We start from the raw sequence: 25,032 nt of genomic DNA on the forward strand, positions 1-25,032 counted from the left end.
ATGGTTTGGTTTGTCTGAAGCCAGGCTCATGTAATGTGTGCTGGCATGGCTCTGCTGGACCGCGTTGGATGTTGAATATTGGACTCCTTGTTCTTTGATGCATACATAACGTGTTGCATGTGCTCCAGCTTGTAACATGGCTTGTTGGGGAAGGCGCTTAGAAAATAATACTTGGCTGTGGAATGCTAGCTGCATCGCAAGCACCGCGCACAGTTCAATCGATCCCAATCCCTAGCTTACATTTTCCTCCATACTAAGGCGGTGGTTACTGGGTACTTCCGCCAGCAGAGTCTTTATTCAAGCCCATGACTTCTTTCAACAGCCAGCTCTCTTAGGGTGGTTTCTTGCCAGGGCTCTTTTCAGGTAGACTGTCCAACTCCCATTCATGACCAATAGAATTTTCAATTCCAATCCATCAAACTGTTTATGCTGACTTTGTCCATCAAAACAGTCCATAATATACAGCATCATATGAGCCTAACATACAAAGCCATATTTATAATTAATAAGTTTAATTTCTCCTAATTGCCCTTGGCTGATCTAATTTGATGTTTTGACGTTCTAACATGAGTTTTTGTGTGGTTCTTTCTGCACTGCCCGCAGGAGGATGGAGCGAGCACAATCCTCCGAGACATTGCCAGAGCCAGGGAGAATATCCAGAAATCGCTGGCCGGAGTGAGTACCTCCACTCTCACCAGCTGACACTGCCACCAATCATAACTGTGCTCTGCTGCACCCATCTTAAATGATCCTCATTGATTTAACCTCGTATGTGTGTGTTGACAGGCCCGCTCCAGTGCTGTGCATCCACTCCATGCATGCGGCTAATACTTGGATAACCCTGATGATAATGCAGAGAAACCAACCGACTTGTTGAATAATGTTTCTAGTCTACGGAGCACTGCACTGCTAGTGGCCCTGTGTCTTGTTTCTTGTCTTTCTGGATTTGTGCAAAGAAATAGCATGTGTTTAAGCTAAAACTGCATGTATTTTTAGGGTCGATTGTACTTGTGCACATGAATTGTAGTTAGTTTTACACCTTTATAAAAAGTGTTGTATGCCCCCTCCCCAAACACCTCCATGTCAGTACTTCATTTTAGTACACATTGGTATATGACCCAGGCTTTCCTGCCCTTCCCGCTCTTATTTAGGATGTTCCGTGTTTAAATGCTCCATGTCTTCATATTGGTCATTCAGCTAGATTTTGCTATGTTCTGCTTACTATGTAGCTTGAAGTCCACAAATAAATGACGGTCCCATGATGCATGCATGGAATGGGAAGTATGTATATGCTACCCATAAACGCAGGCCCACTACTGCAGACCACTGTTCTTTACAAGTGGCATGAGATACCTACCTCCTTGGTAAAAAGCTGAAACCCCTGCAATATCAAGTTCACACTTTTGTTACACTACCTTAGGTGGGTTGTTGTGTACATGCAAAAGTCGATAAAACTTTTGTTTTTAAAAGGTTTACTCATCTTGTGGCTCTTTTAGGATGCAAAGGACAGAGTAGCAGACAATGTCTCTCTACAACCTCCCAGAGGAACATATTAAAGAAACGTCTGCCTTCATGGATTGCTGTGCTAATATCTTAAAATATGGCACTGGTAACCTACAAGATACTCCTTGTTTGTCAGTGTTTTTGTCGTCCTTTTGAAAAGAGTGGGACAATTGCAGGCTGAAGATACTCTTTGGATTTAGACATGGTTCAGTGTCGGGTCCCAAGTCTTTTATATGGTGTTCAGGTACCATGACCAGTTTATGCAAAAAAAACTTGTTTAGTGTTGAAGCAAAGTGCTGCCCTTTGAAAAGATTGGAGGACTCTTGCCTTTTGGGTGATGTTGTTGCATCACTTGAACGCTGTGTCCCAAGTTATTCCGCCCATCAAAATAAAACATCAGTTATAGACTTTTTACTAATTGTTTCCAGAGCTACTAACAGCAAGTAGGCCCAAGACAGAGAAAGGCCTTACGGATTAGCAGGATGAATTGAATTTTACCTTAAGCTTGCCGAGAAACATGCGCAGGAGCTGGTAAGATGATTTGCGTGATCCAAAACTAGGATAGGGTAGATGGAAGTAATAGCAGGAAGCATTGTTTTGACTACGTGGCACTAATGTTGCTATTACAATACTCAGTCTTGTTAAGGCTGCTGCCTGAAGGCCCCAAGTCCATTTATTTTACTGAAGGTGCTTGTTTTAAGCTCTCCTTCTGGTTGTGGTTTTGGTTAATTATTCTTGGCCTTATTAATCGGTGCCAGCCTCCTGAAGCATGTATCCTACCTGCAGGAGCATGCACTTCACAAATCCACTTTTACACATCTGAAATGGCCATGGCAGATTATGGTAGTTCAAGCATTACCTCCGAGCTGCAATGGAACTATTGTAACACAGTACTCCTAAATGGGTATTTTGAAGCCAAACCATACCAGGCATTGACGCTTGAGTAGGTCAGAGTTAAATCGCCATACCGCTTGGTGCTTTAAAGCAAAATGGTTTTGAGTTGAAACATTCTAGCTGGTGCACAGTACAATTGATAACGGCTTTTGCTGTTAGCCCAGAGTTTCATTGGTTTGTGCTTTGCTGTTCAGCTATCCTAGTTGGTAGGTGATGCTGAGCCAAGTGAACGGATGGAGCGATGGTAGGACTCTGGAGAACATCCCAGGATCCTTGCAGGGATGGCCATGGCCACTGACTATTTTGAGCTTAGGCATGGATTTCCCTTTCACAACAGCGGGTACTCATAAGAGTTGGTCTCTTGTGAGCTAAAAACATTTGTTTGCACATTTCTGCCTTGCATGCATCTGCTTTCTCCATATTTCCATAATCCATTTAAAGCTTTGCCTTTTTAACCTAATTTTAACCCCCTTTTTTACCTAATTTTAACCCCCTTTTTTGTCTGTCTTCTGACATAATTACCTGCATTCATTTTTGTCATGAAAGGCCTACACATGGTTTCTTAACTGGCTGAGGGTGACAGATTGTATGCCTGGTGTTTCAGTATGACGTTAAAGTGAAGTATTTGTGTTTGACAATTTATTAAACCTTATAAATTAAATTATTTTGCTACGTTCTTGTACAAACTCGGGCTTGATCTAAATAATCAGTTACATCAAACCAATGTTGCTGGCTGGATGTAGCACTTTTGAGCTGAAATCTCATAATAGATAAATAACCATGGCTGAGGAGACCCCATCACTGGTGCAGTTACGGTCAGCCTTACCGGACCAGTAGAACCCAATAACACCATAACTGGAACAGGCAATGTGCTGATGCACACAAGCGTAATAAACACAAGACCAACTGATCAGACCGAATAAATAAAAGGGTTGGTTTGGTGTAAGGTCTCCACACCAGAGCTCCATACCTCTGCAAACCTGCCCCTGCAGACATCAGCCCACAGTTTCTTTAAGGAACCTGACTATAGGTGTCATACTGTACCCTATAAATCGCCCACTGTGGCTTTGTATGAACCATCGAAGTAGCCACTGGGTATCTTAGTATCACTCTCATTGTGAGTGCTTATACACCTGCCTCTGTTAGAGAAGCTCTTTCACTGCTGAGTTTTTTTCTCATTGAGTAGATTAAACCGCAAAAAAAATGACCATGTGCAGGATGTAGCTCAAGTGTAGATGGTGCTGGTAGATGTGTGAGAATACTTTCAGCCCCTTCAGTGATTTACCGGCCACCATGCAGAATTTGCATAGTGCAGAAGGCGTGACTGACGTGGACATAGCAGCATTACCGTTGTGATAGGATCCTTGTTCCTGAAGCGCTTATTTCTTTTCCCTTTCAGTGGGAAATACCAGTTGTAAATGTTTGTGTTGTAGTCTTCTTACGATCGCCTATGATGGCAGAAGTGACTAATGCAGTCGGAGGCTGGCTCGGTATATAGTGTCCACCTATGGTGAGGCACTGTGTCCAGGCAAACCTTAGTGATAGTGTTTAGGTCCCTAAAAAGCAGGTTTCAAGGGGTAGCTATGGAGAGTAGTTAAGGCTCATTTAGTAAGGTGTAAAGCAGATGCATGTGCCGCTATAGTCCGTCATTAAACTTTTCACACAAGAAAGAACCACACCAGGTGAGTATAAAAATACTTAGTATTTTTTATCACACACTAGACATTGTTATATCTCCTACCTGGAGATATCGAATACCAACAAGAAATACTTCAGTCAGAAATGAGTAAGGAGCATGGGATAGCAAATAGGGCCCAACCGGGGCGGTGGGGGGGGGGGGGCATATGCCAAAATAGTGGAATGTGAGGTAAGTGCCAAAACAGGCCTAATACCCAAGGATGGAGGACCCCAGGGTTAGAAAGGCACCATCCAAGGGGAGTAGCCAGGGACCCCAAGGAACCCAGGTGCAGAGTGGTTACACCGGGTCAAGCGTCCATAAGATAGCAACGGGTAAGTTGCAGTTGGAGTTTTACAATACTAGGCCTCTTCCCAAAGGAACCACTTGAACCAAGAAAAGTTATAGAGCAACCACACCTGTGGATACCCTGGGGACCAAGATACCTATACCAGGGAGCCGAGGTGCATAGGGATGAAGAGGTGCCAGAATCACCTGTAGACCCCAATGGAGGATCGTGGAAGATCAGCAGCCACAGTCTCGTGGACCAGGCCAGTGTAACCTGGGCAGGGAATCCAGGCAAGAAGAACCTGAAAGTAGAGGGGACAGAGTCCAAACTACCCATAGGTGACCAGGAGCACAATGCCAGCCCTTGTTGGAGGTTCTTGCTGTTGCACGATGAGGTTGATGTGAATGCTGTTGAGACTAGGCGACAACACTGGAGCTGTCCACGAGCTATCCCATGGTCGACGAGTGCAAGAAGGTCCGTGGCAGGCAGAACCACCAACAAGCCTTGGCAAACGCAAACATCGGTTTGTGAAAGAAGATGCTGTGTTGCAGACCAACAAAGTCTGTGAGACTAACACATCAAGGGAAAGTCAGAGCCGGTCCTGAGCATGCAGGAGAGCCATCAGGAATAGATGGAGCCCACTCAAAGACCCTCTGGCAGCAGGCACAGGGAGTCACAGGGAGACATCACCAGCACATGGGAGATGAAGGCCAACAATGCAGAGGATGCATGCAGGACGTCATTCTTGGAGCTGTCCAATGCTAGAGGCTGTGGCTTCTTGGAGCTTTAACATTGTTGAGAGAGACAAACAGTCTTGGTAACAGACGCGGTGCAAGGGCAGTCTGTTCAGGTCAGATGGGGATTACATTCACCCAAGTTACAGGGAAGACTAGTCAGGCCTCTGGAGAACAACAAATCACTACCTGTGTTGTAGAGCCAGGCGATGTCTGTGGTACAACAGGATCAGCAAACTGGTCGTCGACGTAGAGGAAGTGACTCCTTCACTTAAATGGAGATTCTTTCTGGCTTGGATACAGACGGAGTCCTTGCTGCACTTTACAATATTCAGTTCGAGACGGTCAAAGCAGTTGCCGCCCCAGGGACAAATGTTTTCAAAGCTCTTTGCTAGTGAATCAATTTACAGTGGATCCCAATAGAAGTGCTTCATTCTGCACCTTGCTTCTCTAGAATTTCCCCCTCCCTCGTGTGAATCTCTTAAAATCCTAACTGCCTGAAATGTTAAAGACATGAAAGTATGTGAAATGTAATTATGAAATACAAATGTGTAAATCCCCAATTGGATGTACGGTGCCCCATCAAGTTTGAACTATATAAACATTCTCAGAATTTTGAGGGAAGCTTGCGTAGAACACCTACATGTAGACACAGATATTCGATTTTGGAGTTGTTAGCACCATTTCTCTTTAATTTGAGGTGTTAAATAATGAAGCCGTTTTTTTACTAAAAACTGCCTGTCCTTTTCCAAACTTATACTGGATCGTTTCATGGTCCCTAGGACCGTATTTTCTTGGCAAGTGGTTGCCTTCCCCCTTTTGTAGAGGTTTATTGACCAGTGAGGCCTCCACCTTAAGACCTAAGTGGAAGAGGAAAATCATTATATTCTGTAAGAGCATTTCACTGTGGGACTCCTTGTGGTCAACAGAACTAGGACTGAAACCCATGCCAAGAACCCCTGGATCAACAGCAAATTCAACATGACCGTCCAAGTCAGTGCTGTCACCGCCTGTTTCCATATCCTGAAGACGCTGAGTTCAGTATTCAAATGGCTCCCAATTAGCACCCGGAAAACCGTCACACGTGCCCTTATCGCAAGCAAGCTGAATTATGGGAACACCCTATCTGCTGGAAACAACCAAAAACTCTTTAGAAGACTACAAACCATTCACAACTCTGCAGCTAGAATCGCTCTCAATCTTCCACGCCGCACTCATCACTCCACTCCAGAAGGCGCTCTACTGGCTCCACATCAAAAATTAGCACAATTCATACTCCTCACCCACACTTTCAAGGCAGTAAGACTGCCCCAGCATACCTCAACAAACTCATCTGCTTTAAAAAAAAATCTACCAGACATCTCTCCGGACTCCTACTTGGACACACCCCATACATACAGAAACCCAGATCCAGCGGTCGAGCCTTCTACTACATCACTCCTAAAGAGTGGAAGGACCTGCCACTGCACATCCGCAAGAAGCTGAAGACTGATTCGTGAGCAGTCCCACAAGGCCCTAGCTTTGACTAGACTCCCCTGCTCTGCACCGGGATACTCTCCTAGGTGATTGTGCGCTATACAAATCTACATAACATGACATGGAGATGCCTTTAAGAGGCTCAAATCTCACCTTGAAGCATGACTGTTTGCATGATTCTGATCTAGAATATATATATATATTGACGAGGGGCTGGCTACCTCCCCCGAACAGTTTTATGAAAACAATAGCAAAATTAAGCAAACCTTGACCAAGCCAGAAGGCTGGCAGCACCACCAGATCTATTGGCTTTGCCAAGGTTTGCCCATTGTCCTCTTTTGCTTTGCTGCTGCTCTTCCTGCATGCCGGCTTGCAGTGTTCCAGGCGCATGATTGGCCAGCCTCTGCCTCTTGCAGTGCTTTTTCATTTCATTCTGAAACGAATAATTTAACATTTTCCCCACCTTTGCAGCGCAAGACTGTCCTTCGTGACACCCCCGAAGCCAAGCCAGTCCGCTCTCCGAGACAGTCTGTGCCCTCCTCTGTAAGTCTTTGTGAGGAGCAATGCTGGGCTCTTGACAAGCAAGCAATCCCAGATGAGACAAAACCATAGTGTTCTCTAGCTTGTTAATCGGCTGCCAGGAACTGGATGTGTTCTGTATAAAAAAAAAATAATGTCCGGTATGAATCTGTAAAGTATCGCCTAACTATTCTTGTGCGTTAACAATACATTTATAAAGTGTGGCAACAGCACCACCTTGAGGTTGTACTTTAAACTTCAGCTAGTGCTAGGAAAGTGTGAGGCTGCCCTCCCCATCCGTCCCGTGCCTGCCGACAGACCTGTCGTAGCCCGGCTCCAACTCAGCTGGTAGAACCGGCTTGAGAGCAGTCTCATAAGTCTGGCGCTGGAGTCGTCAATGCCGGGCATGTCCTGCAGCGAGGCAGGTGCGAGGTTGCAGTCGGCCCGTTCACTCTTGCATCTTGGCAGAACCCACACAGAGGCCCTGTTCATTCTGTGTTGTAACTGGCTGGTGCTAATACCGAGGAGTGAGGCACTTGGAATCGAACCAATAGGACCAAAAACGTGGACCTCGCCGACTCTGCGCGTGAACAAGCCCCGTGAATGTTCATCATAACCTTGGGGGCTAATATATTCTGCTATACCGAACTCCGCTTTTTCACTTCAATTGACAGAAGGAAGTATCAAGAACGCACGCAGAAGTACAGAAAGTGTGCCCTGAGACCGGCAGTCGTACAAGGCCACAAAAAGTCGTAATGCGTGATGCAACCAGTTGTTACATGGCTGAGCTTACGTCAGTCATTACCGTGAAAACCTATCTGTACATCAGCAGCAGTTCTTGGTACTGAGCACAACCTTCAGTTGTATTCCAGCGTTGATCTCCAAGTGCAGTCCGCGGGGATGTCGACATGATCAAATCTATTATTCTGATATCTACTTGCAAGCTTCTAATGCCCCCGCCACACTGCTTTAGAATGGGGCTCCAAAGGAGTGAGCCAACATCTGCCGCTGCCTGTGAACGTTGATCCCCACAAGGATACTCGCTCCAAGTCCTCTGTAGACTTCATTTGAATGGGAGCCACCTGTTTCGCCCCTCACGTGATGCGCGCACATGGGCCTTAATGACCTGTTTTACCAGGGCCCTTCTCCAGGTGTTCGTCATCTTAGAAAACGAATCATTCAACTGGTGAGTTGATTGTCCATGCCAATGTTTTTATTTCACACATCTGTGGTCTCAATTCTGCACTGTAGAATTTCCAAAGAAGCGTTTTACTGTAATGTTGGCATACCGTTTGGGCCTTTTGCTGCAAAATGGAGTCTGAGCTCACCTGCTAATAACTATTTCATGTTTATTTTACATGAAAGCGCAAATGAGACTTGACGTGCCCTCCCCACCCCAGATGTTCAGACTACTAATCTTTTTATATGTAGGGTATTTCAGCAGCCTAGGAAATTGTACTCCTACATGGGAGGGTAGCTTAAACTGATGCTTTATTAAAAATAAAAATCACACGCTGTCTTTTGCAAATCAAACACAATGACGTTAAGAATTCCCCTGTACTCGATTTTTTAAAAATGACCACCGTAAAAAGACACATTTCATACCATATGTAGCAGGGTGAGGCTTTGTATTGTACACCTGTAGAAGGTATTTAGTTTTGTTCTCTTGCTTCAAATTATAAAAAAAATTATTTATCCTCCACAATGATTTATTCCTCTTGCGGATAATTGATCTTCGTGGAGGTGAAATCCATGTTTTTAGGACATTACTACACATAGAAACATGAAAAAACGTGCTTTTTCTAGAGTTTGCACTCCAAAGAGAACTGGCCCGCTTTTGGCCATGTACACCAACCATCACTTTAGTTCTTGCAGTTGATCACCTTCAAGAACTGCAGGCCTGCAGAATATTCCAAGTGTTTGAACTCCCATTGTTGGCCTGTTCTGATAAGATCCAAGAAGACCTCTGCGTTTAAAGGCGCAGATGGACCTCATAACTGGGGAACATGTTTCATCACTTTGCAAAATGTGTGGAAAGTTGTGAAGATGAAGGGTAAGGAAGCAGTAATGCCAACAGGCACCAGTTTTATACCATTTGCATTTTTAACTTGGCTAGTTAGGCCCTCATCTGCTTCCATTAGCATCTCGATCCAGGTTCCAGTGTATGTTGCATCAGAGTTCACGACCACCAACCGGTATTTGGAGGGTTAATGGTTTATGCCACAAAGTTGGCCGTCAGATATGCCAGTTCTGATGCATAGATAATTGAGGCGTCGCTAATTGGCTTCCTTTAAAAAAAAAAAAAAAGTTATTTCCAGTGCCACCTAAAGTACTGTCATAAGTCAGGAAGTCTACTTTGCTCGGAAAGCAGACTGTTCAATGGGCAATTAGTTGTTTTGCTCCACACACACTTGCAGATGCTCCAATGCTGCATTAGCAAACCTCTGTCCACCAGCGTCTAGGCGAGCTAATTAACTGCAGTATTCGGGGTCCTTGCAGGAACCCTTTAACAGAGGAAAAGAGAATACCAGTTTAAGAGGGCGGGACACCTTCTGTATTAGGAAAAGCATTAGAGAGGACCCCAATATTTTCCCCTTACTGGGGACTCTGTTTAAGCACATGAATTGGTAATCAGCCTGGGCCCTTTACATTTGCACTCATAGCTTTCTGTAGGAAGGACACCGTTTCGCAGGAGATGGTGGACTGCACTCGAGCTTGGAAAACTGGCCATAATCTATTACAACCCCAAGGACCAGTTACTTGTTGCATAAAGTTCTGTATCATGAAGCACCCAGTTCTCTCATGTGATTGCAAAATGTTTTTTTTTAACCCTCACACACTTACCAGCAGCTGCCAGAATGTATATGACTTTTGTCCTTTAGTCAACAAAGCCCAGGCTTGTGCTTCCCTACCTTCCCTTTTGTTTCTCCCAAAAACTTTTTTTTTTTCAGGAGCTTTCCCAGGGCAATTGACTAAAATATGAATTAATGTGTCCGCCTTGAATTCTTTCTTCTGGTGCTATTGTCACAGTAAATATACCTGCATTATGAATGCCTGGCGACCTAGAGGAATTGACAAGCTCCAGCAACGGGTAACATCCGTTACCCTGCATGCTTTACTCTGCATACCAGTACCCCGCATTTTTTACTCCGCAAAAACTTTTACAATGCAGGGCTTTACACCGCAAACTGTTACAACACATTCCCCAAAGTAACGCCCCCCTGGAGTTAGAATAGTAATTACGTTGGAATGGGGAATGCCTTGTAATGTATTGCGTTGTAAAGCCCTGTGTTACAAAAGTTTTTGCAGAGTACAAAATGCGGCGTAAAGTGTCCTATTCCAGCCATCTCTTCAAAATGTTGAGTAGCTGTAGTATGCACTCTCCATGATTGGAAATTACCTGACAGTATATCTTCCAAGTGATTAGTCGGCACCATTGTTTTTAACGTTGACCACTAAGTCCTCTTCCTATTTCCACGTGCTAGCACTTTCCCTGCTGCCAGGTTCCAAGAGTCCCCCCTCTTGTTTAGATAACTAAATAGTAGTTCACACCTCTCTATTATGGTCACTCAGTTGGAGATATACAATCCCCTTTTACAAACCTTAATAGGCTGCAAAACCAGATTACATAATCACTCGTAAACCGGTTCTTCCTTCCTCTCCGTGACCGAGCAGCTAAACATCCTCCTCAACTATCCCTTTTAGTATCGCAGTATGCTGGTTCAAAGACCCTGCCGAAGGAATCTGCCTCCTATCTGCTTAGCCAGGTATAAGTTGAAGCTCTGGCATACGCCATGATCTACAGCAATTCCTCTTAAGAATATTTCACAAAGCAATGCTGAACTTTTGTTAAAATAACCAATAAAATCTGGAGTAGCTTCAGGATCACTTAACCTCCCGTGTGGCACATATACATTTAAACAGCAACACTGGCACTACGATTTAGCCTTTTGTGCTGCTTCACTGTTGAATAGCTGTACGAAGGTTGGGAGTCGAAATACGCTGCAAGCGCAGGGTGAAGACCTATACATTCTAATGGAAGACTGACTGCCCTGGAGATTACTAGGAAGTTAGGGCTCTGAGTTTTTGGCACATGGTCTGTTTTCTAATATAAACACATCCAGATTAAGAGAAAAAGAATCGTGCAATATCAAGATTTTGTAACCTTGTATTTCTGTTAACTCAGATGTTGCCCTCAGATTCTTGATCTTAGGACTCTTTTGCAAGAGAAATGAAAGATCCATCATCAGTTTGATTTCCCCCTCCCACACACACACATTCTTTGAGAAGGCACTAAAACCTGAGCTTTAGTGACTGTATGAACTCAAACCTGCAAGGACCCATGGGTAAAAAAATAAAAATAAAACACGTACACCTATTGTTAGTATTAATAATGACGATAGCAAGAGGTCGGTTCCTACTAATCCATCTTTATTTACTGCCAGCCTTGAAAGAGACGGTTGAATTGGAAACTATCGTATGTTACCTCAAATCAGTCCTGCACCAAATCAAAACTGTGTCTACTATAATAATGGGATTTCAACGAAAACAGACTGCCTGAAGCCTGTCCCGACAACAGTATTCCTGATGTGACTCTGCATTGTCCTCCTCCAATTTTCAAATGATCATAGTTTTTTAGCACATGATTTTTCTTCGAGGCCTTAGACCTAATATTTGTTTTTCTCGGTTAAAGTGAGATCTGTTTTAGTGGAATCCACAAAGAGAGTTATTGCCGATATTGTTTTCAAGCACAATTTTCTTATAGTGATTGTTCCTTATTCAATCCATCCGTAGTAGTATTGCTGAAGATACTGCTTTACGACAAGTGGTTCAGTCTAACGATCAGCAAGCAGGGGCCAGGAATAAATCACCTCCTTGGACACTGCAGCGGTCAGTGGTACAGACTTTTGTGCTCCCTCTTCAGTGGTACAGACATGTTCGAGGCATATGAGCTGCAGATTGTACACCTTAGCATTAGTCCGCCACCTGGTGTTGGGCTCGGATGATTGCAGGTTGTTGTTGTCTTGGAAGAAGTTTTTGCAGTCCTGAGAGAGGCGACTCCTCCCTTGAACAATAGTGCGCATGGGCATCGACTCCATCCTTAGATTGTTTTTTTCTGCTATTGGGGTTCGGATGAAAGTTTCTCCGCTCTGGCCAGAAGAAGATTCTTCAGCAACTTCGAAGCGCAGAACTTCCCAAAAAACTTCAAAACTAACTTCGACATCGAAGATAAAGCCTTTTGGCGACATATTTTCCATTCCGGTCATCGAGGTGGGCAGTTAGGCCTATTGACGCCGTGCGGCCTACACCACATGGAAAGAACTCCTTTCCAGAAATGCCAGGCAAAATTCCCTCATAGTGATCACCACGAGGTTTGCAGCCTCTGCCTATCGCCGGAACACGACGAGTCGACCTGCACAGCTTGTGCATCCTTTCGATCGAAAAAGACCATTCGGGATCGGAGGGCCCGTCGACACGAGATTAGATCGGCCCCAGCACCGGAGGATATCTTCGAAGATATCGATGAGGAGGTTCCCCTCGTTCCCAAAGAAGACTCTCCGGAGCTCCAGATCGTATCCGAGGCAGACGACTCGGATGACTCCATTCCATCGGGTCAGCGCGTGAGTACTAATGCCCCTGCACCACATACTATGCCCAAACCGAAGGCAAAGGTCAGCACTCCGCCCAAGGGGCCTAGTCGAGACCGAAAAGCAACTTCGACAGCCTCGCCATCGAGCCTGGCTCAGAAGAAAACAACAAAGCCTTTTAGTGCCTTGACACACAGTAAACCTCTCTTGTCGACACCGAAGCCAAAAGACCCTTCGGCACCGAAACCAAAAACTGTGTCTGCACCAAAACAGACACGTCTGTACCAAAACCGAAAGAAACAACGGTTCCAAAACCGAAAGAAGCAACGGCTCCGAGACCGTCTACTTCAACACCTTCGGTGCCAAAGACAAAGAAGCCTGAATCTGAGGTGCCCAAATCCTCGAACGTGCCTTCAAAGCCGAAAACAACACCTTCGGCGCCAAAGACTTTGCCACGGGACGTTACACCACCTCCCAAGACCAAAGAAAGACCGCAACCTCCGTCGGATCCGAACAAATCGAAGCCCAAGAAGTTTGTAGAGGAAGAGGAACTTTTTACTTCAGATCCTCAACAGAAGAAGATTTTTATAGAACCAAAGACAGGTCGTGTGGGTACTACACCTCACAAGAAGAGGACAGCAGAGGCACCAACCACACCTGTAGTGCCTGCTAAAAAGGACTGCAACATCTCCCATACGTCCTTCTCCTATACCTCTTCTTCCTTCTCCTATACCTAATATATCTCCTGCACATTCTCCACCTTCATCACATTCTTCTCAACAAAATGACGATGAATATAACTTAGAGGGAAGGGATGATGAGGAGGAGCCTAGCTCATACAACATAGATGAGTGTATATGGGATTACACAACACCTAGAGAGGTACCCATATATGATTTTCAGAACCCACAGAATATACTTGACGTTCCAGAACCACACTCATGCCCATCAAAGCCTTCCCCTTCTAAAGACCCAATTAGTTTTAGCCATTTGTTAAACAGAGCAGCAGTTTGTCATGGAGTGCCTATGCATTCTGACGACATTGAAGATTTCTTATTAGACACATTTGAACACTCTCCGAGAACAGCTCAAACATTGCCAATGATTAAAGGAGTAGTTAAACACGCTCCAGAAGTATTTAAAGATCCTGTACGCACAAGAATTTTAAATCCTAGGATTGAAAAGAAATATAGACCAGCACCTTCAGACCCAGTCTAGAAGGTGTCCTTCCACTAGATTAGTTAGTAGTGTCCAACGCTAGAAAGAGGGCAAACATCTGGAGAAGTGCCCCCACCTGATAGTCAAAAGTTATCGACGCATCAAAAGTTATCGACGCATCCGGAAAAAGAGTAGCTGCACAGGCAGCAAATATGTGGCGTATAGCTAATACACAAGCCCTACTCTCTAGGTATGATGGGGCTCATTACGACCAACTAGAAAAACTTCAAGAACATTTACCAGATCAGTATAAAGAACAAGCAACTGACCTTATACAAGAAGGCAAACTAGTATCTAATGCCTCAATAAAATGTGCACTAGATGCAGCAGATACAGCATCTAGGGCTGGAAATACAAGTGTCATTCTCAGAAGACCTGCATGGCTACGCATTTCCAGGTTTAAGCAAGAGGTGCAAACCACCATTTTAAACCAGCCTTTTATTCGGAACCAATTATTTGGGCCTGAGGTAGACGCCGTCCTTGAAAAAATGAAAACTGACACTGCCAAGTCTATGGGAGCTTTGCAATCTACACAAGGTAGAGGTTCTTTTCGTCCCTCTTCATATAGAGGAGGCTCCAAGCAGACTGGAGCAGACAATACCACAGCTTTGAAAGCACAGACATCCACCAGGAGGATATGGAGGAAACTATAATAAAGGAAGAGGTCTCGGTAACAATAACAACCGATCCTCTTCCACCACCAAGCAATGACTTCCCTCTGCTCCCCCCACAGCATACCACTCCTGTAGGGGGCAGACTAACACAGTTCCTGCCTGTCTGGAATTCCATCACAACAGACAATGTAATGTATGTGTCTTGTAAAGTGTAGTAAGAGAGATTATCCAACATGGCTACTGCCTAGAGATTACAGCAACGCCTCCGAACATACCTCCAAGACAGCATCCAATGTCTACAGACCATCTCACTCTGCTTCGACAAGCAGTACTATCACTTCTACAGAAACAAGCTATTCAAATAGTTCCTTTAGACGAGCAAGGAATGGGAGGTTACTCGCTGTACTTTCTAATTCCCAAAAAAGACGGGACACTGAGACCAATCCTCGACCTCCGGCCCCATAACAGCTACATACAATTAGATCATTTTCATATGATCACTCTACTACAAGTACTTACACTGCTACAACAGGGTGACTTCCTTACAACACTAGATCTAAAGGACGCCTACTTCCATATCCCCATACATCCTGCTCACAGAAAGTATCTAAGATTTGTTCTAGAAGGACAACACGATCAGTTCAAAGTCCTTCCATTTGGGGTAACCACGGCACCAAGAGTATTTACAAAGTGCCTAGCAGTGGGAGCAGCACATCTCAGGAGGCAACATGTACATGTCGTCTTTTATCTAGACGACTGGCTAATAAAAGCAAAACTGTTTAATCAGTGTGTCCAGCACAAACAGCAGACGATTCAAACATTGCACAACTTAGGGTTTACAATAAACTACACCAAGTCGCACCTGCAGTCCTCACAGACATCGGTATTTAGGGGCTAGAATAAACACGTCCACAGCTCTAGCGTATCCCAGTACAGCCAGGATACAGAGCATTCAAGCCTTAGTCACCAAGTTTCAACACCAGCAGTCTCTGCAAGCCAGGATGTTCATGAGACTAATAGGCATGATGGCATCTTGCGTCTTCATAGTACCACACACAAGACTGCAGATGCGTCCCCTTCAAGAGTGCTTAGCACAACAGTGGAACCAAGCTCAAGGTCAACTAAAAGACCTGTTGTTGGTAGACAGCCGCACACATCGCTCTCTGTAGTGGTGGAACACCAAGAATCTGAAATAGGGGCGGCCGTTCCTAGAGCCTGTTCCACAGGTAGTGCTTACAACAGACTCATCCCTCACAGGGTGGGGAGCCCATCTCTTACATCACACAACTCAAGGACAATGGACCATTCAACAGAAAAGGTTCCATATAAACCATCTAGAGCTGCTAGCAATTTTTCTAGCACTCCAAACTTTCCAGCTAAAAGTTCAGAACAAAGCTGTCTTAATCCGGACGGACAATATGACAGCCATGTACTTTATACAAAAACAGGGGGGACACACTCTCTGCAACTGTCCCAACTTGCGCAGAACATTTGGAGATGGACCATTCCTCAAAACATACATCTGCTAGCAGAGCACCTTCCAGGAGTACACAATCGGATAGCAGATCTGTTAAGTCGACAAGCACAACAGATTCACGAATGGGAACTACATCCACAAGTTCATCAGCCATTCTTTCAAAGATGGGGGGAATCCACACACAGATCTGTTTGCCACTCACAAACGCAAAATGCCCAGCCTTCGCCGCCAGGTTTCCACACCCACAGTCAGAAGACAGTGCAATATGGATGAACTGGTCAGGCAGATTTGCATACGCTTTTCCGCCTCTCCCACTCATTCCACTAGTAGTGCGCAAGATCAGACAGCAGTCTCTCACAATGATACTGGTAGCTCTCACGTGGGCACGCCAACCGTGGTTCACCACACTACTAGACCTGTCTATAGCTCCGCATCAAAAGCTACGACTCACACCATCTCTGCTCACACAGAACCATGGAGAAATCAGATATCCAGATCCCAGCCAACTGAATTTGGCGATCTGGCTCCTGAAGTCTTAGTTTGGGTATCTAAACCTATCACCAGACTGTATGAATATCATTAAAGAGGCTAGAAAACCCACTACTAGAGCGTGTTATGCAGCCAAATGTAAAAGATTCGCTATTTATTGTAAGAATAATCACATAGATCCACTGGACGCTTCCATCCAGAATATCATATGGTTCGAGGCATGTGGGCTGCTGAATTCATATCTGTGCATAGATCGCCGCCTAGTGTTGGGTCCGGATGATTGCACATTGTTGTCCTGGAAGAGTCTTCGAAGTATCACGGGAGGTCGCATGGGCATCCTCTCCATCCTCGGATTGTTTTTTTCCGCCATTGGGTTCGGATGTACTTTCTCGACTCTAGTTCGGAAACTTTGTATTAACTCTTTCCTAAGGCCTCCGAAGCGTCGGTATTGTCTCGTTCGGTGCCTGTTTCTTTTCCAGTTCTTCAAACCGGACGTCGGAAGCTGATTCTCGCTTTCGACACCAAAGGCCAGACTACGACGACGATGGAACGGAGCCCGTTCAAACGATGCCCCGTCTGTAATTCCAAATACCCCCACATCGATGTGCACCCAGTCTGCAATAAGTGTTCGTCCCCCGAGCACGACGAGGCCAGCTGTATGGCCTGCTCGAAGTTCCGCTCCAAGAAGACGCTTAAACTTCGGCGCGCAGCGAGGCAGTCGGCGCAGCAGTCGGTGCCCGAGCCGATCAACATCTTCGAGGCGGGTGACGAGGAAGGCGTCGAAGATGTAGAAGAAGATGATGAAGAGGTTCCCAAAGAACGGTCGGAACCGGCGTCTGAGCATGACTCCAACTTCGAGATGGACGAGCAAGCTGAAGAATACGTCCACGAAGAAGACATCGTCGAGGTAGGGGACGACTAAGGGGCCATCGGAGCCGTCTGACGACTCCAGCGATTAGCCAGGCCCAACCGCAGTAGCGGGGCCTATAACTGACATTACGCTCCCTTCGGCTCAAGTCGAGGCATCGCCGAAAGGCCTTAGCCAAGATCTTTCTACACGTTCTGTAGCCCCGCATCCAAGCCAGGCTAAGAACACATCTAAGGAGCCATCGGTCGATTCCTCTAAATCGAAACCGAAACCAACGGAGCATAAATCGAAACCGAAACTACTTAAGATGGTGGTCGGTTCGGCGACGATGTCAAAGGCTATCGACGACCCTTCGGCGCCGAAAGTACCTGTCGCCTCGAAGACTGGAGCGTCGAAGCAGAGCTCAACCAGCAAACACGGCACCTCGACGACGTCTACGTTCACGCACAAACATGGCGACATGGCCAAAGGCCTCCAGTCGAAGAAGGCAGTCTAGCCGAAAATCACAGGACTCAAGCCACTGCTCAGCAAGCACCTCGAGCCAAAAGCCAAAGCAGACCCGAAACAGCAGGTCTCGTCGACGCCCAAGGCAGGGAATGCTGCACGCCGGGAGCTCGGGTCGACGCCATCCAGCAAGCGGCCTCCTCAAGTGCTAAAGCAGCTAGACTACCACATCAAGCTCCAAAACCGTCAGACAGACTCCGATCAAGTTCGGTCTTCCGCCAACGGCTCGGGCAAAGCAAATCTAACTCCATAAAGGCGCCGACCCTTCCAAAACGTCGTCGACGCCTTCGAAGCCCGCCACAGAAGGAGTGGTTTTCCACGAACCCTCGTACGACAACCAGTCGAAACTCTTTATCGACGCGGAATCAGGCAGGCTGACCATCCACAAGCGGAAGATCGCGCCTGAACATCCCTTGGAGGGTTACAAAATTCCTCTCAAACGGAAGAAGGACTCTGCCACCTCACCATTCTCTTCGAGCACGTTCAGGACTATTCACAGCAAATGGCATATTCTCCAGCACGGAGTGAGGAGGACATGGGTGAAGACTATGGTCAAATGGCCTACGCTTATAATGCTGACACTGATCAGGATGAACCACAACAGTGTTCTGAGGCTATAGATCAATCTGTGGACCCTGATGATCCACATGCTGCACCGGACGCCCAGTCCTATAACGTCAAAACATCGCCAACAGAGGACACGGCGGCGTTTAACGCTTTGATAGAAAGGGCAGCACTCAACCATGACGTGGAGATGCATGCGGAGCCAGTGGACGAAGATTTCTTGTTTGACACTTTCTCCACCTCTGAACGTTCCACTAAGACTTTGCCTATGCTTAAAGGGGTCCTCAAGCATGCTGCGGACATCTTCATGGAACCCACAAAAGCTAGGGTTATTAACCCACGTATTAAGAAAAAGTACAGGCCTGCTTCAGTGGACCCCACCTACATCAAAGGCCAGCTCCCCTTGGACTCACTTGTGGTGGCAAATGCCCGCAAAAGGGCAAATTCACAAACCAGTGGTGACGCTCCGCCTACGGACAAGGAATCAAAGATTCTAGAGGCGTCAGGGAAACGAGTCGCAGCACAGGCTACAAATATTTGGAGGATTTCCAATACACAGGCCCTGTTGGCTAGATACGACAGGGCACACTACGACACACTAGAACAGTTGTTGCAACACCTGCCTGATATGTACAAGGAGGGAGCAGAGATGATTATACAAGAGGGGAAATTGATTTCTAATGCGTCCATCAAGTGCGCACTGGACGCAGCAGACACAGCAGCTAGGGCCATAAACACTAGTGTGATGCTGAGACGTCACGCATGGCTCCGCATCTCTGGTTTCAAGCCCGAGATTCAAACTACTCTGCTCAATCAGCCGGTTAACCCGGACTTCCTTTTTGGTCCCGAGGTAGACACAACACTCGAGAAAATAAAGAAAGACACTGAGACAGCCAAATCCATGGGGGCTCTGCAATCTCAGCAGTTTCGGGGCAGTTCCTTTCGTCGCTCCGGTAATAGGGGAGCCTCTAGAGGACAGGCTTTACAGCAGGCGCAGTACACCAAAGGGAGCACGCAATCCACCTACACAAAGAATGCCAGGGGTGGATACCGTGGGAACAGCGCCAAAGGCAGAGGATGTGGCAATAACGCCAGATCCTCTGCTCCCAACAGTGATGCCCTGTCACTGCCCCCCGACCATCTAACACCTGTCGGGGGAAGACTCCAGCAGTTCCTGCCAGTCTGGGAAAGCATTACCACGGACAGGTGGGTGAGACAACTTATCCGTTACGGCTATTGCCTAGAACTAACCTACCCCCCCCCGCCCCCCCACACACATACCCCCAAGGCACCGTCCTATGTCCGCAGAGCACATGCACTTATTGCAGCAAGAAGTACTCTCCATGCTGCAAAAAGGGGCAATAGAACTCGTGCCTGCAGAAGAGCAAGGTACAGGGGTGTACTCTCTATACTTAATCCCAAAAAAGGACGGATCCCTGCGGCCCATTCTAGACCTCAGACCCCTCAACCAATACATCCTTTCAGAACACTTTCATATGTTAACCTTACAGCAGGTCCTGCCGTTGCTCAGTCAGGGCGACTTCCTAGCGACACTGGACCTCAAGGATGCATATTTCCACATTCCCATTCACCCAAGTCACAAGAAATATCTCAGGTTCACCATCAACAGTCAGCATTACCAATTCAAGGTTCTGCCTTTTGGGGTCACCGCTGCCCCCAGAGTGTTCACCAAGTGCTTAGCGACCGTGGCTGCGCACCTTCGCAGACATGTTCACGTCTATCCCTACCTGGACGACTGGCTCATTCAGGCCAAGTCGGCCCAGCAGTGTGCCAGCCACATGTCGCGCACAATTCACCTCCTTCACAGTCTGGGGTTCTCACTCAACTACACAAAGTCACACCTGCAGCCAGCCCATGTGCGACAATACCTAGGGGCAACCTTGAACACTGACCGCAACAGCGCAGCCGAACTCTGCCAGGGTCGACTGCATGCAGCTACTCATTGGGAGGTTCAGACCTCAACAATCACTCCCAGCGCAGGTGTTCATGCAACTGATCGGTATGATGGCATCCTGCATAATCATAGTCCCGCACGCGAGGCTGCACATGCGACCCCTTCAAGAATGCTTAGCGCAACAGTGGAACCAGGCTCATGGGCATCTAAAAGACCTAGTGTTGGTGACCGGTCGTGCTTACAACTTTCTGCATTGGTCGAATCCACAAAACCTTTGCAGGGGACGACCGTTCCAAGAGCCTGTCCCACAAATAGTGCTAACGGCGGACGTATCTCTCCAGGGTTGGGGAGCGCATGTCCTCCACTACACGGTGCAGGGACTATGGACAACACAACAGCGGAAAATGCACATCAACCTGTTGGAGCTGATGGCAATCTTCATGGCACTGAAAGCGTTCAAGTTGCACCTATGCAACAAGGTCGTGTTGATCCGGACGGACAACATGACTGCCATGTATTACATCCAGAAACAGGGAGGCACACACTCCCCGCAACTATCTCACCTAGCCCAGAGCATGTGGAAGTGGGCCATTCAGAGGAACATCTTCCTCATGGCGGAGCATCTCCCGGGAGTAGACAACCAGATGGCGGACCTGCTCAGCAGGCACAGTCATCAGATGCACGAGTGGAAAATCCACCCCTCTGTACTCCAGCCATACTTCCAGCAGTGGGGTCATCCAGAGATCTACCTCTTCGTCACAAAAGAGAACGCAAAATGTCAAAGCTTCGCCGCCAGGTTCCCACACCCGCAGTCTCAGGGCAATGCGATATGGAGAACTGGTCAGGCAGATTTGCGTACGTTTTTCCCCCAGCCCCACTCATACTGCTGGTGGCGCGCAAACTGCGACAGCACTCCATGAAGCTCATCCTGGTTGCTCCAACGTGGGCACGGCAGGCTTGGTACACCACGTTCCTGGAACTTTCAGTGGTGCCTCACCAACGGCTACGCCTCACTCCCAGCCTCCTCACTCCGAGCCATGGAGACATTCAGCACCCAGATCCTCAACAATTGAGCCTAGCGATCTGGCTCCTGAGGTCATAGTTTGGCTACCTCAACTTGCCCCCTGAGTGTATGAACATCATCAGAGAGGCAAGGCGGCCTACGATCAGGGCGTGCTATGCAGCCAAATGGAAACGGTTTGTCATTTACTGTTCCAACAATGACATTAATCCGCTAGATGCATCCACGCAGAACATCATATGTTACCTACTGCATCTGTATCAATGCAACCTAGCGTATAGTTCCATCAGGATACATTTGGCTGCTATAGCCGCTTATCTTAAGGACAGACAGCACCTTTCACTCTTCAGGGTGCCTGCCATCAAGGCCTTTTTGGAAGGCCTTAAAAGAGTGATCCCTCCCAGACACCCTCCTTCGCCTGTCTGGAATCTAAATATCGTTCTCACCAGGCTCATGGGACCCCCCTTTGACCCTCTTCATTCTTGTGAGATACAGTTTCTTACTTGGAAAGTGGCCTTTCTAATAGCCATCACATCGCTGCGAAGAGTCAGCGAGCTTCAAGCCCTCACAATTCAAGAGCCCTACCTGCAAATTCATGCTAATAGGATGGTGCTGCGCACCAACCCCAAGTTCATGCCAAAGGTGATCTCGCAGTTCCACATTAATCAAAACATTGAACTGCCAGTTTTCTTTCCAAACACTGACTCAGTGGCAGACAGAGCACTGCACACCTTAGATGTCAAGAGCTCTCCTGTATTACATCGACAGGACAAAGGACTTTCGCAAAACTAAACAACTGTTTGTTGCCTTCTCTCCACAACATAAAGGCAACCCTATTTCCAAATCAGGTATAGCCAGGTGGATAGTTAAATGCATTCAAATCTGTTATCAGAAAGCTAAACGCACTTTAACAGTTCCCCCAAGAGCGCATTCCACATGCAAGCTAGGGGCATCCATGGCTTTCCTGGGTAACATTCCTCTAGAGGATATATGTAGAGCAGCCACATGGTCCACCATACATACATTTACCAAACACTACTGCGTAGATGTACACTCCAAACAGCAAGCTGCTGTAGGACAGGCTGTTCTCAGAACTCTCTTTCAGACTGCTGCAGCTAGCACGGGCAACCGCCGATAAGGAGGTAACTGCTATTTATTCTATGCACAGATATGAATTCAGCAGCCCACGTGCCTCGAACGGAATATGCTACTTACCAGTATGCATCTGTTCTTGGCATGTAGGGCTGCTGACATTCATATCGCCCACCCTCCTCCCCGGTGCCTGTCGCAGCTGTAGCACTCAGAATAATTCTCAGGCATGGTCATCACTTACTGTATACACTCCATCTCTGCCACAATGGCGAAAAACAATCTGAGGATGGAGAGGATGCCCATGCGCACTATCTCGTGATACTTCGAAGACTCTTCCAGGACAACAATGTGCAATCATCCGGACCCAACACTAGGCGGCGATCTATGCACGGATATGAATGTCAGCAGCCCTACATGCCAAGAACAGATGCATACTGGTACGTACCATATTCCTTACCTTTTACATTTACATAGGTCTAACTTGGCATACTCTTCCATACGCCTGCACCTTGCAGCCATTGCAGCATAAATACAAAACAGACAGCACCGGTCTGTATTTAGAGTACCAGCAATTAAAGCATTCATGGAGGGATTAAAAAGAATAATCCCACCAAGGTTACCACCTTCTCCAGTGTGGAACTTAAATATTGTACTCACAAGGCTCATGGGTCCTGAGTTTGAACCTTTACATAAATGTGAACTGCAATTTTTAACATGGAAAACAGCTTTCCTTGTTGCCATTACCTCTTTGAAGAGTAAGTGAAATACAAGCTTTCACAATACAAGAACCATGTTTTCAAATACACACTAACAAAGTGGTTCTTACATTCAATCCAAAATTTCTTCCAAAGGTCATTACTTCCTTTCATATAAATCAATCTGTCGAGTTACCTGTGTTTTTTCAAAACCCAGACTCTTTTATACTACGTAGATGGAACAAAATCCTTTAGGAAGACAGAACAATTGTTTGTAGCTTTCTCTCCTCATAAAGGCAACCCCATCGCCAAAGGTGGGATTGCGAGGTGGATTGTAAAGTGTATACAAATATGCTATGCTAAAGCTAAACGTACACTAACCGTTCTTCCTAGAGCGCATTCTACTCGCAAGCTAAGAGCCACTATGGCCTTCTTAGGAAATGTACCATTAGAGGACATATGTAAGGCAGCTACATGGTCTACACCACATACCTTCACTCAACACTATTGTGTGGATATGCAAGCAAAGCAGCAAGCTGCAGTAGGCCAAGCTGTTAAGATTTTATTTCAGACAACTGCATCAGATACAGGTGACCACCGCTAAGGGGAGACACTGCTGCACATATCAATGCTAAGGTGCACAATCTGCAGCTCATATGCCTCGAACGGAATATGCTACTTTACCAGTATGCATCTGTTCTTGGCATGTAGAGCTGCAGAATGTACACGCCCTCCCGCCTCCCCGGGACTTGTATCTGTTCCAGTTTTTTCATCTTACTTAGATGCACACGCATGGACATACTTTTCTTACTGTATCTCTACTAACTCCATTTCCCATCATGGCGAAAAACAATCTGAGGATGGAGTCGATGCCCATGCGTACTGTTGTCCAAGGGAGGAGTCACCTATCTCAGGACTGCAAAGACTTCTTCCAAGACCACAACCTGCAATCATCCAAGCCCAACACCAGGTGGCGGATTAATGCTAAGGTGTACATTTTGCAGCTCTACATGCCAAGAACAGATGCATACTGTTAAGTAGCATATTCCTTTTGCGGCACCTCTTCAGTGGTACAAACGGTCTGGCGCGCCCTCTTCAGTGGTACAAACAGTCCGGCACTCCCTCTTTGTATCTGTTGATCGAGGTGCACTGTCCTAACGGCAGTTACTTAAGTGAACTCCCCCCTTTGCTATTAATGGAAGTGCCATATGGTAGCTTAAGAGAACACCTCTGATGTTATTCAGGCCTTGTTGGAGAGATAGAGGCCCAAAGGGTTGAATTAAGCCAGATTCCTGAAATTTTAAATTCGTTTCCAGGACAGGATGTAGGTGCATTTCCAAAGCGCAGGGTGAAGTCCTGGCTCTAGTGTAGTGGGTGGAGATAATTGGGACCTACATAGTACAGCAAGAGCACAGAAAAAGGTTGTCAAGACTACTATTTCTGGCTGGCAATATTTAAGCAACTTAATGTGAGCCAGCATCTCTACCCCCGGGATGATCTACCCACCTGTGCTTGAACTAATGGGTATAGGGCTACAGTTCGCACCAGGCACTGCCCACTCCCGTTTGATCCTCCGCTCCTCCATACTATGCTGGGGCTGCTTGGGAAGGCTTTCCTCCCTCTCCCACTCTACTCCTTGCTTCCTGCCCACTCCCCCAAAAAACTTGCCTACTCTGTTTTCAAGAAGGATCATGGAAGGCATATCACCACCGAGGTGAGGGCCTGCAGCACCATCAGAGCAGAGCCCCATTCCGCACTTTGCTTAGGGAAGAGGCGGCAGAAAACGAGCACTCCTGCATACTTGTGAAGAAATGCATCTAACATGAACACAAGGCAAGAACATCCACTTGCCCTTCTATAGCATGAAATATGAGTGGTCTCCTGACTGCAAACACAA

The 25,032-nt window shown here is 46.6% G+C and overlaps 1 protein-coding gene across 4 annotated transcripts in view; it reads left to right on the plus strand.

Annotated features, from left to right (window-relative positions):
* The window catches only part of LOC147724805 (uncharacterized), a 76,526-nt gene that overhangs the window by 15,475 nt on the left and 36,019 nt on the right, over positions 1–25,032 (plus strand). Inside the window, exons 3-4 of one of the 4 annotated variants that reach the window (XM_086966307.1) lie at positions 604–675; positions 7,043–7,114. The exons of 1 other annotated variant lie outside the window; for it this stretch is intronic. In XM_086966307.1, the coding sequence (XP_086822433.1) occupies positions 604–675; positions 7,043–7,114 (144 nt within the window). The remainder of the gene's footprint in view (positions 1–603; positions 676–7,042; positions 7,115–25,032) is intronic. 2 more of the 4 variants (XM_086966308.1, XM_086966309.1) reach the window with 2 other exon arrangements.

Source organism: Lissotriton vulgaris, chromosome 4_1 (assembly GCF_964263255.1).
Source record: "Lissotriton vulgaris chromosome 4_1, aLisVul1.2, whole genome shotgun sequence".
In the NCBI taxonomy this organism is placed as follows: Eukaryota; Metazoa; Chordata; class Amphibia; order Caudata; family Salamandridae; genus Lissotriton; species Lissotriton vulgaris.